Raw genomic sequence first — 23,152 nt, 5'->3', positions numbered from 1 at the left:
TCCCTCTTAGGACTGCTGTTACTGTGTCCGGTATATTTTGGGATGTTGTGTTCTTATTTTCATTTGTTTTGAGGTATCTTTTGAGTTCTTCCTTGATCTTATTGTTAACCTATTCATTGTTTGGTAACATTTTACTTAGAAGCTAAATAACATGTCTTTGGGTGTATTTCAGTTTTTTGTTTTTTTTTCTTGTGATTGATTTGTAGTTTTATACCATTATGGCCAGAGAACATGCTTGATATATTTCAATCTTCTTAAATTTATTGAGATTTGTTTTGTGTCCTAACATGTGATCTGTCCTAGAATATGTCCCATGTGCACTTGAAAAGAGTATAGTCTGCTGCTTTGGGTTGAAATGTTCTGAAAATATCAATTAAATCCAATGATCTAGTGTGTCATTTAAGGCTGCTGTTTCCTTGTTGATTTTCTTTGTGGAAGATCTATCTATTGATGTCAATGGGGTTTTTAAATCCCCTACTATGACTATTACTGTTGATTTCTCCCTTTATGTCCATCAATTTGCTTTATATATTTAGGTGCTCCTATGTTGGGTGCATATATGTTTACAACGGTTATATCCTATTGTTGAACTGATCCATTTAACATTATGTAGTGTCCTTCTGTGTCTCTTGTTATGGCCTTTGTTTTGAAGTCTCTTTTGTCAGATATATGTATTTTCTGCCCCAGCTTTTCTTTCTTTTTTATTTGCATGAAATATCTTTTTCTGTCCCTTTACTTTTAGTCTGTGTGGATCTTTGATTCTGAGGTAGATCTCTTGTAGACTGCATATATATGGGTCTTGTTTTCTTATTCATTCAGCTACCCTCTGTCTTTTGATTGGAGCATTTAAGCCATTTACATTTAAAGTGATTATTGATAGATATGTATATATTGCCATTTTATTCTTTATAACTACGGTGCTCGGGGTTAGTTTGTTTTGCTTTGCTTTGTTTTCTTCTTAGAGAAGACTCTAACATTTCTTGTAATACTGGTTTGGTGGTAATGAACTTCTTTAGGTTTTTCTTGCCTGAGAAGCTCTTTATTTCTCCTTCAATTTTAAATTATAGCTTTGCTGTGTAAAGAAGGCTTGGTTGTAGGTCCTTGCTTTTCATCACTTTGAATATTTTATGCCAATTTTTTCTGGCCTGAATGTTTCTATTGAGAAATCAGCTATCAGTCTTATGAAAGCTCCCTTATAGGTAACTGTCTTTTTTTATGATGCTTTTAAGATTCTCTCTTTTTTTAACCTTTGCCATTTTAATTAGGTTATTTCTTGGTGTGTGCCTCTTTGGGTTCATCCTGTTTGGGACTCTCTGTGCTTCCTGAACTTGTGTGTTTTTTTCTTTTACCAGGTTAAGGAAGTTTTCAGTCATTATTACTTCAAATAGGTTCTTGATCCCTTGCTCTTTTTTTTCACCTTCTGATACCCCATGATGTGGATGTTTTTATGATTCATGTTGTCCCAAAGGTCCATTACACTATCCTCACTTTTAAAAAAATTTATTCTGCTCTGATTGGGTATTTTCTGCTACCTTGTCTTCCAAATTGTGGATTCAGTCCTCTGCTTCATCCAAACTACTGTTTATTCCATCTATTGTATTCTGCATTTTAGACATTTTTTTAATGGTTTTTGTGTCCTTTTTTATGCTTGCTATCTCTTTGTTGAAGTTCTCACTAAGTTTCTTGAGCATTCTTATAACCTTTTTTTTTTTTTTTTTTTTTGAAAACTGGTTGCCTGCATTTCATTAACTCTTTTTCTGGAGATTTCTCCTGTTCTTTTATTTCGGCCATGTTCCTTTGTCTTCCTGTTTTGGCTGCTTCTTTGTGTTTGTTTCTATTTGTTAGGTAGATCTGCTACGGCTCCTAGTCTTGGTAGGGTGGCCTTATACAATAAGTGTCCTTTGAGACCCAGTGGCACAGTCTCCTTGATCGCCTGATCTGGGTGCTCCAGGAATGTCCCTGTGTGGGTTATGTGGGCTCTCCTGTTGTAATTGAGTGTTGATTGCTGTGGGCCTGTTTATGTGTGGTGTTGACCTTCAGGCTGTCTGATTGTGATGATTGCCCCTGACTACAGTGTACGAGATGCTGTGCGGGTGCTGACCACACAAAGTGGAATTTGCCTCAGCAGGGTCTGGTGCCTGCTGAGATCTCCCTTTGGCTATGCCACCTGTGAAGCTAATTGGATCCTGCTCTGATGTTTTCAAAGGCTAGCCACTTGGTGTGTTGGTTCTGGGGCCTCTTAGGAGGGATTCTGGTGTATGCCAGTGTCAGACACTGCCTGTGACTGGCCCTAGGCAACCTGTTTGGAGATACAAAGTGATCTACAGTTTTGCTGCCTCTGCTGGGTGTGGGTGTGCACAGAAAGGACCACTGCACACCAAGCCAGTTTTTACCAGCACTGGGCCCAGGGGCAAGTCAGCAAAAGTCCCAAGGCACCCCAAGTCCACCTTCCCCTGCCTCCACCTGCTGGCTGCCTGACAGGCTTAGTCACTGAATGAGCCTCTGGCAGTACTTGAGTTGCATGAGGTAGGTTCTCAGTGAGTTGCCAGGTTGAGGTTCAAACTCAGTGCCAGTGCTAGGTCTGAGGCTACTCAGCAAATGTCTCAGGGTATACCAAATGTAGCTGCCACCCACCGGGTGCCTGCAGCCCGTTGTGGTGGTGCAGGTTCTCAGGGAATCATCAGGATGAGTCCAGTAGGATTTATGAGGACCAAATAGACCAGGATTTGGCTGCATGAAAGGAGGGTTCTACACCCCTCAAGTGAGGGGAAAATGACCCCTGTCCTAGAGCCACACAACTTAGTCTCCACTATTACTTTTTTAAAGCTCCTGAGGTAATTCTATTTCTAGTCAGAACTGAGACCTACTAGACTAAGTCACCTATTCAGAAGAATTTGTCCACAAGACCATCATCTTATTTCTGATCATGATCCATTAAGAAATAGTCTATAGAATCATAAATTCAGAGGATTTTAGAACTGGGAGATCTTTGAGAGTGTATCAGTTAACCTGGCTTTCCTATTTAAGGTGAGAATACAGAGGCCCAGAGGGAAGGAAAGAACGTGTTCAAAGACTATATCAGCTAGTATTGGATTATAGCATGTTTTCTCTTTTGAAATAAAGGCATATTTGTAAATGTTTCTTTTAATAAATGATCTTCTTTACGTATACCATTTTGTGGTGCTTCAAAATTCTTTTTTCTGTGTTTTGGTTTTGATTTTGTTTTGTTTTATAAAGAATATTTTGTTGGGCGCCCTGGCTGGTTTGGCTCAGCGGTTAGAGCGTCAGCCTGTGGTCCTGAGAGACCCAAGTTCGGTTCCCGCTAAGGGCGCGTACCTCGGTTGCAGTTTGTCCCCGGTCCTGGTCGGTTGTGCGGGTGGCAGCCACTCGATGTGTTCCTTTCACGTCGATGTTTCTCTCTCTCTCTGTTCCTCTCTCTCCCTCCCACTCTACCTGAATAAAAAATGGAAAAATGTCCTCGAGTGAGGATAAAATAAAGAAAGAAAGAAAGAAAGAAAGAAAGAAAGAAAGAAAGAAAGAAAGAAAGAAAGAAAGAAAGAAAGAAAGAATATTTTGTTGGGAAAAAAAAAAAAAGAATATTTTGTTGGGACTTAACTGTCATAGCTTAGCCAGGACTTAAAAACAAACTCCCATTCACTGTTTTTAGTTCAATAACAATCCTTGATCACAGATATCAATTGAGCAAAAACATACATGTGCAAATAAAAAGAATTTTCTCAAAGGCTGAACTTCCCAGGCTGTTTTCAGCTCAGTGCTTTTTTAGTAATTATTTAAATCTATGAATTTTTTGTTGATGAGAAAGATTTTTTCCCCCTGTTTTTCTGGACCTGGATCTGAAACATAACTGAGGCCTAGATGTTATCTTTAGGGAAGAAAAGGTCAGGGGTCTAAATCGCTATGCTAGGGGAGGAAAGGTTACCCTGGGGGCGAAGTTTTTGTTTTCCCTATTGCTAGGCATTCCAGGGCTTTCTGCCCTGGTGAGTTTCTGTACCTGGCCATTGTCCTTGCTCTGCTCACATGTGTCTAACTGCCTATGACAGTTATACACTGTGCTAGATGCCATGGAGGAAATGAACAGGTGATGTTGGAGGATACAGAGGATGGGGTAGTCAGGAAAGGCCCCCTGTAGAGCTAAGGACTGAAGAATGATAAGGAGCCAGCCCAGGGAACAACATGTACAGAATCCCTGAAACAGAACAAAGGTTGATATGTTTCAGGAGCATCCAGGGATGTTGATGTGTCTGGAGCTTGGTGAGCTGGAGTGGGTTATGGGTGGGAAGGGAAGGGATATGGATGGAGAAGTGTGCAGAACCAGATCCTACTGGACCTTGGGGGCCAGAGGAAGACAAGAAAGATATATATATATATCTTTTGATATATATATATATTTTGATAGCAAGTTTTTTTGTTTTAATTTTTTTTCTTTATTGATTTTAGAGAGAGAGGAAGGGAGAGGAGAGGAAGGGAGAGATAGAAACATCAATGAGAGAGAACATTGATTAGCTGCCTTCTACACGCCCCCCTCTAGGGATTTGGCCCACAACCTGGGCATGTGCCCTGACCAGGAATCAAACTGGCAACCTCTTGTTGCATGGGTTAATGCTCAACCACTGAGCCATACCAGCTGGGTGACGAGAACGATATTTTTAACTTTGTGGTATTTATACTGCTCAGATACACTCACTGTTCTAATTAACTTAAGCTTCAATTTAAAAAAGAAAAAAAATAATATGTAGTCCATTCTCCTATATTCAGAGTTACAGGTTAAATTCATTAACTTTTAGAGTTCATCAGTATTTTCTGTCTTAGAGAAATCACAATACTTTCAAAACATCTGAATAAGGGTAGGTTGATTCCCAGACAATGTAGGCTGAGCATATTGATAACAGACATTTAAAAGATCATTTGGAGCCAGGCTGGTGTGGCTCATTGGTTGAGCATCAACCCATGCACCAAGAGGTCGCCAGTCCGATTCCCAACCAGGGCACATGCTCAGGTTGTGGGCCCGATCCCCAGTGGGGGGCATACAGGAGGCGGGCAACCAATGTTTTTTCTCATCGATGTTTCTGTCTCTCTCTCTCCTTCTTCCATCCTCTCTCTCCTAAATCAATAAAGAAAAAATATTTTAAAAAATAAAAGAAAAAGAAAAGATCATGTGGACACCTAAATAGAAGAGGAATTACGGAGCTGTAAGAGCAGGTGTTGGGATATGGTGAACAACATCGGTTGCAGGGGACAATCTGTCCAAGGAAGTGAGCAGCTCATCTCCTTGCTCCAGACATGGTTAATACTTATCCCCTGGTGAGCTTCTTTTTAACACAGGTCTTCTCACCCTCGGCACTACTGACATGTGGGGCCAGATAACTGTTGTAGACAGCTGTCCTGTGCATTGAATGTTTAGCACCATTCCTGATCTCTTTCCACTAGAAGCTGGCAGTACCCCCTCATAAGTGCTTTAATGTAACACTTCATCACAGGTAAATATTCAATCATGGGTTGATAATTGGAGAAAGACATCCCAGAGAAGTTTGGTTTGAAATTGAAAAATACAGAAGCCTGTAAGTAAGCAATTTGGGCTTAGAAAGAAATGTAAGCATGGGCTTGATGGGAAGGGGAGTGGGGCAGTACTTTCAGGACCAAGGGCATGATGTGAACAGAGCAGAAAACTGAATAAGAGGAGATCCATTGCAGGATTGGAAGGTTCAGAAAGAAAGTCATGGGACAGAAAAATTAAAGAGATCATCGTGAGCAATCTGGGTTTTGAATTTGAGGTTCCGGAGATTAGACTTTATCCCGTAGACATTAGGAAAAATTATGACTGGTGGGGCAGAGGGGAGAGGAATGTACAAGACATATTTTCAGGTAGAATCTGTGTCTAGAGAGGGGCAGGTGGGAGGGATCAGTAGGCAGCACGGAGGAAAGCCACAGGCAGAGTCAGGATTGGAGAGCTGAAAGGAATGAGAGGAAGGGAAGGGACAGACCCCATGAAAGAATGTTGATAAGACTTGGTGACTGATTAGACATGAGGTAGCACTGAAGTGATCTCCGGCTGGATTCCAAGTCTAAGTGATGAAGAGAATGAACATTATCTTTAACAGAAATAGAAAAGCTGAAGTGTGAGGTCAGGCGATGTGTTCAGTTAAGCACGTGGAGTTCGAGGTTAATGGAAGACATCCATGTGGGGAAGTCCAGAGGGCAGCTGCAGTCTAGAGAGAATTTGGGAAATTTTTCTCAGCAGGAAGGAACTTGAGAGATCATCTCCCTCATTTCGCAGATGAAGAAACATGGCATGTTAAGGGCCATGATTATTATCAAGTAGCATTTATGAAGATCTTATTTCGTAACACAAAGGAATTCTAGTTTTATGAAATGAAAATGCCTGGGGAAAAACATCTGAAAGATGCCCTGTGGGATGAACATGACACTACAGGTCTGAAACCATAAAAAGGAAAGAATTTGGTGTGTATGGAGGGAAGAGTGGAAGGCAGAAGGGCCACCCCTTCACTGAGGGCGAGGAAGGGGAGAGGAAGGGAGCTGGCAAAGGAGGCCAAGAAGCAGCACTTAGGAGGACGTGGTGAGGAACCAGTTGGTGGAGGTCAATGAAGAGTGCTGCATGCTCTGGAAGGAGCTGAAGAGAATGAGGACTGAGAAAAAAGGCCTTTTGTCTTGATTAGGAAGTAGTAGCAATAGTAGCAATCATAGTCACCATAGCTTACGAGAACCAGGCCAGGCACTGCTATAAGTACTGCACATGGACCCAGCTGTGGAATCATCCTAACGACTGTACGAGGTGGGTGTTACTTTATCTTTCTTTTCCAGAAGAGGAAACTGAGGCGAAGAGGAGGTAGTCTACTTGCCCAGGGTCACACAGCTCCAAAATGATGGACCCAGAATTTGCCAATGGGGCATGGTTTCAAGGGAGTGATGAGGACAGGAGCACATTGTTCAGACTGTTGGCAATAAAGAGAGGAGGGGCAGGTGGTAGTTCACGGTTCTAAACAAGGTTACTGTCCAGATCCAGAGGTGAGGGTGGCTGACAGAAGTCAGAGAAGCCCAAGGAGAGGAAATGGCGATACCGAGTCCCAGCAGAGCTGAGGTCATCAGCACTGGCGAAGTGGTGAGGCTTGAGTAAGGATAGAGAAAACACCGTTTCTTCTGAGATTGCTGACTGGCTCCCAGCCTGCTCACTACCAAAGGCCATTTTTGTTATTCCCTACCTCCAAGGACCTTGGTTTTCAAAAATTTTGAGTATTAATTTTAAGCTTTTATTTTAATTGAAGTATAATTTATATGCAATGCAGCATCCAGATCTTAACTATACTGTTTAATGAGTTTTGACTACAACTTTAATTTATTTTTTATTTTATTTTATTTTGTTTTATTTTATTTTATTTTATTTATCCTCACCCGAGTACATTTTTTGTTCAGGTAGAATGGGAGGGAGAGACAGGGGGAGAGAGAGAGAGAGAGAGAGAGAGACAGACATCGACGTGAAAGGGACACATTGAGTGGCTGCCACCTGCACGACCCAACCAGGGTAGGGGACAAACTGCAACCGAAGTACATGCCCTTTGTGGGAACCGAACCCAGGTCTCTCTGAACCGCAGGCTGACGTTCTAACCGCTGAGCCAAACCGGCCAGGGCTATTTTATTTTATTTTATTAATTAATTTTTGTTACTAATGTTTCTCCTTTTTCCCCCACTGATTCCCTCCTCCCCTTCCCTCCCTGCCCTGTCCCCAGCTTTGTTGTCCATGTCCATTGTTCATGCATGCATGCATATAAGTTCTGTGGTTTATCTCCCCCCCCTTTCTGGGGATTGTCAGTCTGTACCCCACTTCCACGTCTCTGGGACTATCCCATTCCTCAGACTGTTATGTTCATTATATTCCACAAATAAGTGAGATCATATGATACTTGTCTTTCTCTGTTTGGCTTGTTTCACTTAGGATGATACTTTCCAGGTCCCTCCATGTAATCTCAAAGGATAAGAGATCTTTCTTTCTTACAGCTGCGTAGTACTCCATTAATTCATTTTCCCATTTTTATTACTCATAGATATGTCTGTTTTGCCTGTTTGAGTTCTTTTGAAATACAGAAAAGCAACTCATAGATCCATATTATTACCACTTAAGAGCCCAGTGATTCAAAGATCCCAAGTGGGTAAACAGGCTCAGTCAGTTATTGGAAAGGATGGCAGGAACAACAGGACCATCATTAGCCTGAGGCCTAACACTCTCTCAAAACCACTGACCTGGCTACCATGATTACTTCTCAGGAGTTGAGCTAGGAGCAGTGTGATTTTATTCGTTCTTCAGAATAAAAACAACAGCAACAATCAACAGTGATTCATAATAACTTAAAAATTAAGTGAATGTTACTGGATATTTAGTGATATTAAGGAACTCTTGTTATTTTTTAGGTTTGACAGTGATATGGTGGTATTATCTGAAAAAAGAGTTTTTACCTTTTAGAGATATGTGCTGAAATATTTACAAATGATAGGATACCTGGGATCTGCTTTAAAACGATTCTATGGCCCTGGCCGGTTTGGCTCAGCGGTTAGAGCGTCGACCTGCGGCCCTGAGAGACCCGGGTTCGGTTCCCGCTAAGGGCACGTACCTCGGTTGCAGTTTGTCCCCGGCCCTGGTCGGTCATGCGGGTGGCAGCACTCGATGTGTTCCTTTCACATCGATGATTCTCTCTCTCTCTGTTCCTCTCTCTCCCTCCCACTCTACCTGAACAAAAAATGGGAAAGTGTCCTCAGGTGAGGATAAAAAAAAGAAATAAATAAAATAAAACTATTCTATGTGATGCTGGGGGTAAAACCTGAACGACTGGCTTGAATTGATCATAGCTGAAGTTGATACACGGAGGTTCATTCTTCTATTCTGTTCACATTCATGTATGTTTAAACGTTCCCGTAATAAGCCATTTTAAAGGGAAGAAAAATAAAATTAAGACTGTTAGTCAGGGTTTAATATAATAGAAATCTTTCTATGTATGTGAAACAACAGGGATTTAAGGCAGGAAATTAAGTGCCTGTGAAATTGATAGAAGAGATCAAATAGCAGGTCTCTCTGGGCCTCGGGGAGTGAGCTCCAGAATACTACCATTCAGCTGACCTGCTGAGGAAACTGCTACGTGGGCCTCCATCAGGAAGCTGGTTTCTCGTTGTCTCAACTACATGTTCCAGGAACACATCACTTGAGGCAAATCTGATTATCAGGAATTCGTAGACACAGTTGTTGGCTCCGTTGCTGTCTCTTCACCTGACAGAATGGGACCAGCCAAATGGATGCCTTGTCCCCAGCACCTTGCTCTCTGACTGGTGGGATTTAAATCATATCTAGAGCCCACAGTGAAAGGGATGTGGGAAATAACAGTTTGACTGCAACGAAATGGGAAAAAATACTGAGTGGGCCGATCCACCAAAGTATATTTGCAACTGAAATTGTATGTTTGCTTATTTATCCCCCAAAAGTAATTTTGGACAGTGTTTAAGTTATACTACAGTCTTTGGTTTGGTTTTCCCAGTACAATCTTTAAATCACCTTTAATCAAACCTATAAAACCTGCTATTCCTCAAGAAACATGCACCGTAACTTGCTCCCCTTACTCTGGCGGAGCTCATCTGAATGGTCATGTGAGGCTGGTCTGTGCACATTTGGCCTCCATGTCTTTGCCTGTGGTGTTCCTAGTTCAAGTAATGCCTTTTCTATCCCCCAGTCTAAAGCCTACCTGGTTTTAGACATTGTGCAAGTTCTAACACTTTGTAAAACCTTACCTGATTTCTCAAGGCCCCATTTACTTTCCATTCTTCCTTCCTACATGTACATATGTATGTATTTATGTATATATGTATGTCCCTGAAATCTTTCTGGACTTACTCTTTGTTCTGCTGTATAGTTTGGTTCTATCGTGCAAATGTTTTACAGTATATTGTCACTTTATGTGGGATGATGTTGTTTGTTTAAATAGGCTCTAAGCAGTGTAAGTTTGTCTGCAAATCCTCTCCTTTGCTACCTAACACCATGAAGAGCAGAGAATAAGTTTCTGTATTTTACATTGGTACTATTAATAAAATGTACCAATAAGCATACCAACATAATGCAGTAAAGGATCTGAAATGCTTTGTGCTGGGTAAACTATAATTTGTTACCTCATATAAACATTGAGATATAGTAATTATGGTTGTGTTAACATCAAGATCTTTGCATGATGACCCCATTTGGCTTTTTTATTAATTGTATAGTCTGATAATTGCTTCGGCCTTTCAGTGAAACTATAATTTGTATCTTGAACTCCACTTGCACCTCCTGCCTCTGAGCCATTGATTATGTTCTCCTTCACTGAGAAGTCTCAGCTCAGGCCCCATCTCCAGAAGTCAGTCTCCTGTCCAACAAGCAGGGTGACTGTCCAGTAGTAATAGGTTGCATGTCAATTTGTAGCAGTCAAGCCATTGAGCAGTCATTAGAAGTAATGGTGTAGACCTATGTTTACTGACATGAGTCAATATAGGAGACCATATCTTGTTAAGTAAAAAATATGTTTTAAAAACTCTACGGTATGATTTCCATTTTTAGAAATGTATATATATTTTTTATTTGTACTCATTTTTTTCATTTAACAGATATTTATTGAGTGCCTACTGTGTACCAGGCGCTATATCTATGTGCATACAAAAACCCTGGAAGGCCGTACTGCAATATATATACAGTGATTGTCTCTGCTTGCTGAGATAACAGGTGACTTTTTCTTTTTACTTGTTTCCTCCTTCATTTACAAACTTGTTTCTTACAATTTTTCTACAAAATCTTATATTCTTTATTAATGAGGAACTAATATGTTTTTTAAAAGCACTTCCTCAAAATGCTTACATTATAATGTTACATTTAAAATGTGGGTTAAACCAGTCTAAAATCCCAATTATAAATAAAATAGAGAGACAGGAGAAAGGAAGCTAGAGAGAAGAAACAAAAAAGAAAAGAAAAGAGGAAAAACATAAAAATCCGACAGTGGCCAATTTTGGGTGGTGGGATTTCTTTTACAATGTTCTAAGGATTCTAGTGAGCGTGTATTCGTTTTAGAATCCGAAAAAAAACCCAAAAAACTTTTTTCTTTTTTAAGAGCCAATGCACATGTGACTTTTCTATGTTGCTGCCTCAGACCCCTGAAACTGACTCTTTCCAAACCTTTCTCATCCCTTCATCACCTGGCACTCAATAAATAGGTGCATTGAATGGACAGTGTTTTCTGAGTGTGGCCTCTAACAGATGTCACTAACTTAGTTAATTTTTTCCATTTTTCCAGCCTTCAGTTTCAAGAACAGTTAGATTTCAGATAGGTTATTTCACAACAATAATAATGTATTCTAAAATAAAAGGGGGGGGAGAGAGAGATTAGGACAACACAGGGACAGAGACCACATGAGAACACAGTGAGGAGGCAGCCACCTGCAAGCCAAAGGGAGGGGCCTTCGGAGGAGGCTGGGACTTGAGCTTGGACTCCTAGTTTCCAAAACCATGAAAAAATAAATTTTTCTTTAAGCTAAAGGAAAAAATATTGTTCTATGTGATTAACGTAGCATTGGTATTTGCCTAATACTGACATAATTTTAGTGGCCAGGACTTCCTTTGTTCTTTTTATTCTTTTCCCCTTTGTGTCCACTTTTCAAACGACTAGTTTTATGTATATAAGTTTATTTGTGTAAACACACATACACACATGGACACACACATATATTGATGGGAAAGTTTAAATTCGAACAGTAGATTCCTGATCTATTGTTAAACTTACCTCTCCTGAGAAAGCTCTAGTTTAGTGCCCTGTTTCCTACCAGTTTATGGCGAGAAAAGGACTCATTCATCCAGATGGGAAATGCCATCCACTGAACCACCTTTCTGCCAGGCCTGTTATATCACTTCAGTAGCCTCTGAGGGGGCCATATAGGAGAGAAACAGCGTGGCAAGACTCTTAGAAATGACCCCATTGCCCTGGCCAGTTTGGCTCACCGGTCAGAGTGTGGGCCTGTGGACCAGAGAGAGTCCCGGGTTCAGTTCCCACTAAGGGCACATACCTCGGTTGCAGTTTGTCCCTGGCCCCAGTTGGGGTCGTGTGGATGGTGGCCAGTCGATGTGTCTCTCTCACATCGAGGTTTCTGTCTCTGTCTTCCTCCCTTTCTCCCTCCTGCTCTATCTGAAGATAAATGCAAAAGTGTCCTCGGGTGAGGATTAGAAAAAAGAAGGAAAGAAAGAAAAAAAAAGAAATGACCCCGTGTAATCCATTTGTGCAACTTTGATCAAGGGGGCGGGGGTCGGGGGGCAGGGATAAGGTGGTATCCAACTGTTTTAACGAAATTCAACTTCTGCAAGGTAAAGACAGGGTGTACACATTGCTATTGTGTGAAGGCACTAAAAGCTGTTAGAAGTGGCCCGTCTCTAATACTACCACCTTGGCTAGAAGAATCAGCCCCAAGCTGCCAAGTTGGCCTTAGACCAGGAGTTCATGGAGCTCACATCTCCCTGTCCTGGCTTTCTGCTTTCCACAAGAGACCCTGCCCTGCAGGAAGGGGGAACCCCCTGGAACCTGAGGTATTAGAGAGTATTTATGTGATGGAAGTTGTAAAGAATCTTGGAACTGGGAAGGTTTCATTCTAGATAGGAGACTGTGTGAATAAAAAGGAATAATGTGTGGCCTGGCTGTGGGGAGGAGGAGAAGACAATTCTGGAAGAAGTATCATTGTAGGGTACTTTCTATGGGTCCTGAAAAATGTTACCAGTTAACCAAATGCTTCTTGAGGTATTCTAGAATGCTTAGATTGGCACATTGCTGTTGTGACTAACTAGGTTGCAATCGTCTTATGGAATTCAGGACCAGAAAAAATATCAGAATGTCATCCATTTACCATTAGAGGTAAAAAAGAAAAACAAAAACAATCTCATTGACACTCTGCTTCATTCCATGGTCCCCAGCACCACACTGAGGCTCTCCCCGTGAGGCTCCAGCTTTCCTTTTGAAACTGCATTCGCCCCTCTTGCCACCTGCTTTTTGATTGGTGATGCTGTGTGTCCAAAAGCCAGTCCCCTCCTTCTATACTGTTGTTGACCCCTTGGAAATTTAAATCACAGTCATCCACGTGGGGGAAAATGTGACCTGTGCAAATCTTTTGTTTCTGGTGAGGAAATGTAGTTTCAGATAGATTGACCTAAATCCCCTGAGTATGAATTTTTAATTCTCTAATTCCCTGACATGGAGTGATTTCATTGAAGAGATTGAATTAATCTCTTGCAGTTGATGGATAAACTGTTTGCTAAATTTCAAAACACAGATTTGTCCTTTGCTACTTGACCTCTGGGTTGGGTGGTTGATCTCTCATGATGCCATTTATTTAAGATTTGCACGTTTATTCAACTGGGAGTGATAAATCAGAGGTGATTTTGTGGCTCTATGGTCTGTACCCAGCTGCATGTGTGTCCTGCAAGCTGACACATTAAAGGAAGCAACTCGCTTTCATTTTCAACACACTGTTTTATAAAAGGGTGTCTATATTGCCTGCAGCTGACAGGGTATTCCTATAAATGTGAGTGTAAAGATTGTTGGACATAACTCATTTTATAGTTAAAAACAGAGAAAGATTTATGAATGGCATAACATTTAGAGCCTTTATAACTTGATGTACAAAGATTACTTTAAATGTATCAAGTAACAAAATGTAAAAGTTGCATTATCAGTAAATTAACTATTTGTTTAAACTATGTTTAATCAGTTGGTTATATTCATATGTTTAACTATATTTCTTTGTGTTGCATTTTAGGGGTATCAAGCTTATATTTGTGCTGCTATCCACTTGTAAATACACTCAGAACAGGAGAATTTGGATGCATTTTTTGACCACAGGTACTTTCTAAGCATGATGCATTTCAAAAGTGGACTTGAATTAACTGAGTTGCAAAACATGACAGTGCCCGAAGATGACAACATTAGCAATGATTCCAATGATTTCACTGAAGTAGAAAATGGTCAAATAAATAGGTGAGTATTTTTCTACTAACACTTTCTATCCAGTAAAAGAAATGTCTCTAAAATATTCTGATTTTCAGTTATTCCCTTGAATTATTCATTACTAAAGTTATGCTTCATTTGAAGATGTAATTTGAATTTCTTATGTGACATCTGTCGGGCATAGTCTGCAATAGCAGATGAAGCAAATAGGAAAGTAATTTATTCATCCTGTCTAATCTTTAATTGAGTCCATTAAAAATGTGTAAATACATTGGACCCCAACCAGCTGTAACTTTTTAAAAGCCCTGTGCTTGTGAGTTAGACAGACTATTGGCACTTCCATGCACCCCACATCTGACTGTGTACTACAGTCATCTGACCCTCTCCCCCCAAACTTTAATCAAGAAATTATCAAAGTTGCGTTTGTCGATGTCCCCATGTTTAAACTACAAAGACATGATTACAAGCATCATTTGCAACATGGATTTTAAATAATAGTAACTATAGTTGAGCCCACATGGCTGTATGAGAAACTACAGTAGAGAAACAGTACATGACGCAGAGGAAAAGAAAAGAGGCCATGAGTGAGAGGGGTAGAGAGGCAGGTGGGAAGAGGGCTGGCCCCGAAGCTCTTGGCCTCAGCGGTGACCTTAGCACGTCTTTCCAACTCTTGGGTTCTGTGTTTCTTAAGTTACAAGGATTGGGCCAAATGTCTTTATGTTTTTAATGATGTGGGTATTTTCTGACCTACTGATTTTAAAGCCAGCTTGTGTGGATCCCTTAGCAGGAAGGTCTCCAGCTTGGAGTTAGTGGTGTGGCATGTTTGAAGCATGAGCCTCCTAGAAGGCTAGGAGAAGAGCGTGGAATATCCAGGACTCCGTATTCGAACAGCAATGATGCAACACTTTTTTTCTTGAGGGGAGGGAGTTGGGGGTAGAAGGAGATGGAAACATTACATTACCTAACCAGGCATCTTCAAATAAAGAATTTCTGATAGTCTGCTCTATATTCTGATATAGTGTATACATAAATAAATGAAAATAGCTGCCATCATTTACACACACTCAGAAGTTTCAGCCCCGCCTCTTCTCATTTTTCTCTTCCTCAAATGTTCTTAGAGGTTAAATCTGTAACCAGACACTTCCTCATTATAATTCAAGTTTTATTTGCTGTGTTGTTGGACTCAAGATTACTTCTTTTACCTTTTCTGTGTCAAATTATTAATAATAACAAACATTTTTTGACTGCCAGTTGTGTTTCCATATATTGCCATTTATCCTTATAGCAACATGCAAAATATTATTTTGCAAATAAGAAAAGTTTTAAATTATAGTAAGGAAACTGAGGCCCCGAGAAATAAAATAACTTGCTGAAGGGCATACACAGGTCCATCTGAAATCCTAGTCTTTTTACTCTATCCTGCTGCCTCCAATGATAAGTGTCAGGCATTAGCTAATTCTAGTAAACTCTACCAGCACTAATTTATGCTCTGTACTCCTGAAGTGTTCTGTAGTCACTGCCAAGCTCCATCTAATGGTGCATGGGATGCCTACCAGTTCACAAGTAGGACACTTTAGTTTTATAACAGAGCTTCATTCCCAAAGCAATGCAAACCTTGAAGACCTTCAAATGAAAGTCATTTATAATGTACAGTTTAGAGTCTGAACTTGATCTTAAAAAGTTTTACTTACGAAAAATATTAAATTTTTGAGGTGATGACCACTTGCAGTAGGTGGAAGCATCCATTCTTACCCCTGACTTGGGCACTTGGGCACCTTGCCCAGTGAGCTAACTTCCCTTGAGACTATGACTAAGTCAATGAGCTGGTTCAGTGGTCTGCTGTTGGGTGTTGACCGCTTGTTTTGCAGAAATTGGTTTCATTATTGCAAATGGGTGTGATGCATTTATTCCTTCATTTATCTTACCTCCCTCTTTCATTGACACAGTTCATGAGCCTTTATTTTTGGCCCTAGAACAAGTAAAATTAAAAACAACATATTATGGCATGAAACCAAATAGGTAAATAAAAATCAGAAAAGATCCCCACTGTGATTGCTGCAAAAGCTACACCTAAATACCTCTCATTCTTGCAGCTTTTTTGCATTGGTAGGAGGAAGGTAGGCTCAATTATATGCATCTAAGAGAACCATCCCTCAAAACAGTGAACTTCTATATAACAGTTCCTCTTCTTAGGAAGCTGGAGAAAATGTTGAAAACAAATATTGATCTCTGATTACCTGGCATCTAGCTTATAGCTTTGCCTGGAAACTATCCATTAGGATATAATAAGAATCATTTTTAAAGTTTAAGTAAAAATAGAGTAGAGCCATTTGGGCATTAGAACACTGGCCTTTATTCCAGTTCAATTGTTCTATTTCATGCCCTAATTTTTGGTTTATAGTCATAGAAATTTATACCTGGACCAACAAAGACTTCCGAAATATCCACGAGACAAGGACTGCTAACATTTTCATGTGCATAGGAAACATCTGGAAACTTTGCTAAAATGTAGATTCGGATTCAGTAGGTCTGAGATGGGGCCTGAGATTCTCTTGTCTAGCAAGCTTCCAGGTAATGCCCATACTGCTGGTCCATGGACCACCCTTCGAGTAAACCATCACTGGACTCTTCCTGTAGATGTGAGCTTCTTGAAAGAAGAAATCATCTTAATCATCTTTCTATCTCTTTTACCTTGAAATAATAAATAATAATGCCTGGTACAGAGTGGACATGACAAAATATTTATTAAATGAGAGAGAAAAAAACAAAGATAGACACAGGACAAAGAGCAGTTAAGTAGTCTGAAATTAGACTTGTATTGAATCCTGGCTCAATCAATAGGTTTTGTGTGCTCTTGAGCTTAAGTTCCTTCCCAGTAAGACAGGTAATAATACCTTACCTCATGGCAGTATTGGGGAATATTAAACTTATTACTATTTGTAGGTTAAGTCTTCAGGCTCTGCAGTGGGCCCACTTAGATTCAAATCCTGGCTCAATGGTCTAGTTATTAATAACGTTACTTTGGTCAAGTTACTTGATTTCTCTAAAAATGGAGCTAATAATAATACCGACTACATGAAATTATGATGAAAATAGATGAGAAGTACTTGGCACAGTGTCTGGCAATAGTAAGCCTTTTAGTGTGAGATGAGTCTTTATCAATAAAAGTGTATCGTCTTTCTTTGGCAAGCACTTCTTTCTCGTCTACCCCAAGGAATAATAATATCACTTTAGGTTTTGGATGATTGCTGACTGTCGTTACTTTAAAGTTGTTGGAATATTAGTAGATTATCCTACCTTATTATTGAGGCAAATATTCACATATTTTAAATTTTATTTACTGTTCTCCTCTCTATGCATAGTTATTGTTGTTGTGACCCAGGCAGCATCTAACAAAGTTTGAGAGTCCCTCATTACAATTGTCTTAAAAGAATTTAGGGCAACTCTTGTCACTGTACCCTGCCTCAGCCTTTTTTTTTTTTTTGTCCTTGTATATCCTTCAGAGTTCATGAACTCACTTTATAACACTTAGGAGGATCCTTGAAAAGTTATCCCTTCTTCTGATATTTTTTCTATACCTTAAAAAAGAAGATTCCATCACTTCTTTCTATAATCAGTTTTTATGTCAGAAAATTCCTTTCCTGCTTTAATAGCTCCTGTTATAATTAAAGTCTGTTTTTCTCCTATTTTCAGTAGCATTTACCCCCCACGTAAGGCTTTGTTTACCTGTGTCTTCTCTTTAAATGCCTGCTGTTTCTTTAATTCTCTCATATTCTCCAGCCTCTTTGTTATTTGTTTCTTTCCTCCTGTTCTCTTTTCCTTTTTTATAGAATGTTAGAATTTCAGGGAAAGAAAGGTTATTTAAGTTCAACCATTTATCTCTTTTGTGTTGTGAATCCTCACATGAAACACTATAATCTAGTAAGACTCTGATTGGTAGAGATTAAAATAGGAAGATTATCTTCCTATTGTACAACCCATCCTTGTTTGATTGTTGTTGATGCTGATTTATTTTTGGTTTTAAATAACTGCTCTTTATTGCTCAGCCTCCCTTCACACTACCTCAGTAGAACGCCTACTCCTTTTAGAGGCTTTGTCTACTGAAGGTCACCATGACAGCCACTGCGATTTTTTGTTTGGTTTTGTTCTCAGAACAACTGGCTGCCTAATAGTTGATTGAATTCTTCTTTATGGGTATAGGCTGACCCAGTGGAACTCTTTTTTAATAATAATTTTATCATCCCAAGACCACATGTCAAAGGCACCTTCTCCTATAGCCCATTTTTAAGTGAATAAAGAGAAAATTTAACTCAATTTCTTTACCAGAGATCAGTGCTTTTTATCACACAATTGCATTTTTTAATGGGAAGCTAGCAGAAACATGTGAAAAGCTGTTTGTCCTAGTTATTTTGAATGGACTTTTCCATGACTAAAAGGGTTGATTTTATTTTTTTTTAAAAAAAGTTTACAGAAATACAAAGCAAAGATCTAAAGACTAAAGAGAAGGGGAAAATGGAAACATCATAAAGAGAATAAAGAGGATTTCTTTAAGTACTTTATTCTTACTGAGCTTGATTTCCCTGTAGCCTAAGCTACTCCCTAATTCCTAAATAGAAGATACATATTCAGTTTATGGAGGGTTCTTCAGAGTAGCTATTGCATGGCCAGGTGCATCTGAGAAGGAGCCGAGGGACTGAGAGCACCGTACCCCCACTCTGCATGAGATGAGTTCAGTGGCATAGTGTGTGCCACAGGAAAAGCAGTAAGTAGGCCAGACTCAGAAAACTCTATTCAAGGCCAGAGTAGCAGAAGATTCATGGAAGATGAAGCTTTGAACTGGCAGGAAGGCACTGGCTGAGAAAAGGGTAGAGGGTCTCCCGAGTGGAGAGTGGATTCCCACTGCTGCCTTGTTTTTCGGTCTCTACTCTCAGAATGCTATGATCTTGTCTCAGACTTGAGCTCCTCTTGGGAAGAGGAGCAGGGGGAGCTGAGATTGGCACACTGAGGCAAAGTCAAATTCAACAGCATTTGGAAGGGCAGGGTGAGAAATTTATACTTGAAACTTTTTCACCGGGGGGAGCCAATGAAGATTTTTGTGAAAACCTATTAAGTCTGGCTGCAGAAAGTACACCGGAAGAGGCAGAATCAGAGAGGCCTTGACACACAATGTGTTTTCATGTGCTTCTTAATGGCTACTGATTCCAGCAGCTGTGTGAGTCAGTTTCTTCAGCCCCATTCAGTGAAGTTCTGCAGGAAAGAGCCAGCAGTCATGCGGGGCCCTTGTTCTTCTTTCCCTTTGGTTGCACAGTGTTTGACCCTCTTGAATGCCCCTCATGTTTCAGTGCCTGTATCCCTTTCTTCTCTGCCCACCCATCCTCTGCCACCAATGTCGGGCACATGGCCAGGCAGGGAACTTTGATCTGTTGCGGGCGGTTTGCTGGTGTTTTGTTTAGTTTGAAAATGTTTAGGTTTTTTCCTTAATTTAAAAATAATGGAAATTCTCTTTGGAAAAGAAGTCTCTCCACCAGAAAGACAAATGGGGGGCCCTTCTGGATAAAGAGTTGATAGACTTGAGTTGATTAGTAAAATTAGCCTGATTAAAAACAGGCTTTTATTTAATGGTCATTTTATTTTAGAAATCAATTTCATTTGGGTGAGTCAACTCCCCGCATCTCCTCGGGCTGCCTGTGTGAAATAGAAGGCTGCTTTTCTTTACCCCTCCCTAGCCAGATTAGTGAGCCTCGACTCTGTGGAAAGACGTAAAATGTTAAGGGCAAAAGAAGGGCCAAACTCTCTACACCTTCCAGACTGGTCTCCACAGATACTGCCTTCATTATGTCGTTCTCCTGTAATACCGCTTCTCAGGCCTCTGGCCTTACGTTTCCTCTGGCTAATCCCTCCCAGTAATGGGTTCTCCTTCTCTGGATTCCTCATCTCATCTCCATTTTGCAGAGTCTGACATTCTTATTCTGCTGTTAGCCGGTGTGGTCTTTCCTGTTGCAGAGACCAAGGTTTTCTTCACCTTCCTTTTGATCTCTCACAGTAACTGGCCAGGTCCTAGGCAAAGGCAGATGCCGAAGGGAATAAACCACAGATTGTGCTGCTTATACCAGGTGATGATCTCAGAGGAAGTTTGTAGTATGTATACTGCCTATCTTTGGTTTATCTTGGCAAAAAAATGCAAACTTGGAGAAGTAATGCCAGGGAGAAGCCAGACCCCCTTGGATTAAAGATGAAAAAGATAGGTAAATAAAACTAATATTGACTATGTATATTTTTCATCGATAACGGTTTGTCGTGAAACATGGCATTATTCAAAAAGAGCATATGAAACTATAATGTACAGTTTGAAGATGTATGCTTCTTTAAAATAGTTCAGTTAAAGCGGCTTTACATTCACTAGTGAAAACTTACTGTGATTAGTTCTTACTAAGACCAGATAATTAAATTTCCTGAAGAGGAGCTAAAAAGCATGCCTAATGTGTTTTACTAATACAAGTAGCCATTTGCCAACAAATGGACTTTTCTTGGACAATACCACTAATTTCTTTTAACGGTGAATTTTTTAAAAATTCTAAATTTAGGCCATAATGTTCTGGTGTTAATGCCGAATATGGTTTCTAGAGCATCTGAACTCCTTCTTCTGTGTATTTGCAGTTTACTCCACTTCGCCAGTCTGAATCTTTCCCGTCCCAGCTTAAGTCCCATGCCCCCCGTGGAGTGGAATGATCACATCTGTTTCTCTTACTCTGTGCCTGGAGCTGTACTGGAGCTCCCAATAACACCATGAGATAATGTAATCGTGTTATTCTAATTTCACAGTGGAAACTGAGGTAGCATGCACAGGCTGTCATAGCTAGTGAGGATTTGAACTCACGTTCTAAATCCTATGCTTTTCTTAAAGCCCTAGCTCTGCCCTAATCATGGACTAATGCCCTGCCTCCCCCACCAGTTTCCTCTTTTGAGCTCCTATAGCTCAGTGTCTGCATCTTGTGTTACATACTCTTAGGTCTCCCTCATCACCTTGTCTGGCGACTTGCGTATGGCAGGTGCTGAAGCAATAATTGAAGGGGAAAGAGTTGTTTCCTTTTTTGCAGGGGAGAGGGAATTCCTATTTAATAACTTTGTACTCCAGGAATGTGAGCTCAAAAGAATCCTGCCTCCGAAATTCTTTTACATGCTAGCTTTATAGTATGTTTGACATTATCTAATTTGTAGAGAAAAATCTACATAGACGTTAACTCACATTGCGTGTAGTGTTTTATTTTATTAGTATTAAAATGATTTGAGTTAGATTGATAACTTTTCATGTGTAATATATTTTGGTAAGTAATAAATCACTTAGATATAATGTGAAGCTTCAAATCATGACCATGAAGCTAAATGTATTATACATGTCTTTACAGCAAGTTTATTTCTGATCGCGAAAGTAGAAGAAGTCTCACAAACAGCCATTTGGAAAAAAAGAAATGCGATGAATATGTAAGTGTTATTAAAATAAGTATGATTATTTTTTAATCACATAAATGGGGACAGATGTTTTTAATTCATGAAGCATAGTACCAAAGGCATAGCTCTCTATATTCACCAGGATATTCTTCAGATTCTATGTATTTTCTCTGGAAACCCATTAAAAAAAATAACTAAACCACTAAGGACGGATTTGTTGAATTTAATTTGTGTTGGTTTCTAATAGTGTTTTAAAGGTTTTGGTGTGATGAACAGAATTGGGGACTGTTTTGCTTAGTGTGAATGTTTGTCTTTTTGTTCAGATTCCAGGAACAACCTCCTTAGGCATGTCTGTTTTTAACCTAAGCAACGCCATTATGGGAAGTGGGATTTTGGGACTCGCCTTTGCCCTGGCAAACACCGGAATCCTACTTTTTCTGTGAGTGTTGACATTGCAGTATTTTTCCATTTTAAACTGTTTTCTGTATGTTTCTATTCAAACACAGAAGAAACTGAAAATATTTCTAAATAGTTTTTATTTCTTATGTTTTTACTAACTTGGCTAAGGTACCAGTATATACTTTCGTATTGTTTATTTGATTTTCCAAGATGTACTTAATGTTTATAAGAAAGTGGAAGAAGAAAATCTTACTAATAAAAAAATACCAAAATAGGCTTTTATAAAAAGTATTAAAAGCATTTTTTGGTATTTTGAACCCTTTACCTGTCACTTTAAATCTCAGCTTAAAGGTCAAAATATTAAGAGGTGTTTAATCCAACCAGTCACCATCATAGTATTTGGATTGCCTTGGAACATTTACTATATCCAAAAGTAATTACAAATTTATAGTATATATTATAGAAGCATAGAAGTTGCCAGTGTTTGAAAGAAGAGAAAGTAGCATGTATTTTCCTCTGAGATTCCGTGAAAAGCAAATGGGCAGTTTTCTTTTAAAATTAATTCATCTCAAACTGTTGAGTGGGACTTTGTGCCAGTGTACAGAGGGCTTATTTTCAGTTGGAACAAGATGAAGACAGATCATAGAATTTCTACCAGGAAAATTCTCACCCTCTCAAACCTCAGAGGAGTATCAGTGGTGCTTTGCCTGATAAGGCATGGAAGAAATTCTCTTCCCCTACGATCTTGTCTTTTCTCCCCTGACTGTACTCAGTCACTTCATTGGCCTTGCTCAGTAGTCTTCATTGTCAGGTCATTTTGATGAGAGCATCATTTCCTTGGTAGCAGACACCAAAAATGCTACTAATCCTAAAAATGGTGTGTATTCTTTTGGAAAGACTTAGAAAACTGTGTCAGGGATCAGCAATGCCCATCCATGCTGCCTCATATTGGTCCAGTGTACTAGGGATTCTCACTTTGGTGTGTAAACCCACCAGAGGTGTCCTTTCTACGCAGTGAATTCAATACATTTTCTTCCTTCTTGTCCACCTAACTCAGTCGTAAACCCGACTGTAGCTTCCTCTCTTTTTTGCTCTGAAAAGATCTTTCTTTGTGGCCTTTCTGCTTATGTATATATTGAGCCAAGTGCCAGGTTTTAGGGTAAAAACACTGAATTGGACAAAATATTTCTGTTGTGATTTTTTTGTATGTGTGACACTCTGACCCTCTGAGGATAGCTGCACTTCAGATTTTCAGTACGTTGACATGAAACAACCGACTG

The 23,152-nt window shown here is 39.8% G+C and overlaps 1 protein-coding gene across 6 annotated transcripts in view; it reads left to right on the top strand.

Moving 5' to 3' along the window:
- SLC38A1 (solute carrier family 38 member 1) overlaps positions 1 to 23,152 on the top strand; it is a 66,259-nt gene that overhangs the window by 10,812 nt on the left and 32,295 nt on the right. For 3 of the 6 annotated variants that reach the window (XM_036250938.1, XM_036250940.1, XM_036250939.1), the window contains 4 exons: positions 10,654 to 10,768; positions 13,837 to 14,054; positions 21,431 to 21,506; positions 21,797 to 21,912. In XM_036250938.1, the coding sequence (XP_036106831.1) occupies positions 13,933 to 14,054; positions 21,431 to 21,506; positions 21,797 to 21,912 (314 nt within the window). In that variant the 5' untranslated portion in view covers positions 10,654 to 10,768; positions 13,837 to 13,932. The other 3 variants (XM_036250937.1, XM_036250941.1, XM_036250942.1) reach the window with 3 other exon arrangements.

This window comes from Molossus molossus, unplaced genomic scaffold, assembly GCF_014108415.1.
Source record: "Molossus molossus isolate mMolMol1 unplaced genomic scaffold, mMolMol1.p scaffold_m16_p_10, whole genome shotgun sequence".
NCBI classification, from domain to species: Eukaryota; Metazoa; Chordata; class Mammalia; order Chiroptera; family Molossidae; genus Molossus; species Molossus molossus.
This window is presented reverse-complemented; position numbering and strand designations above follow the sequence as displayed.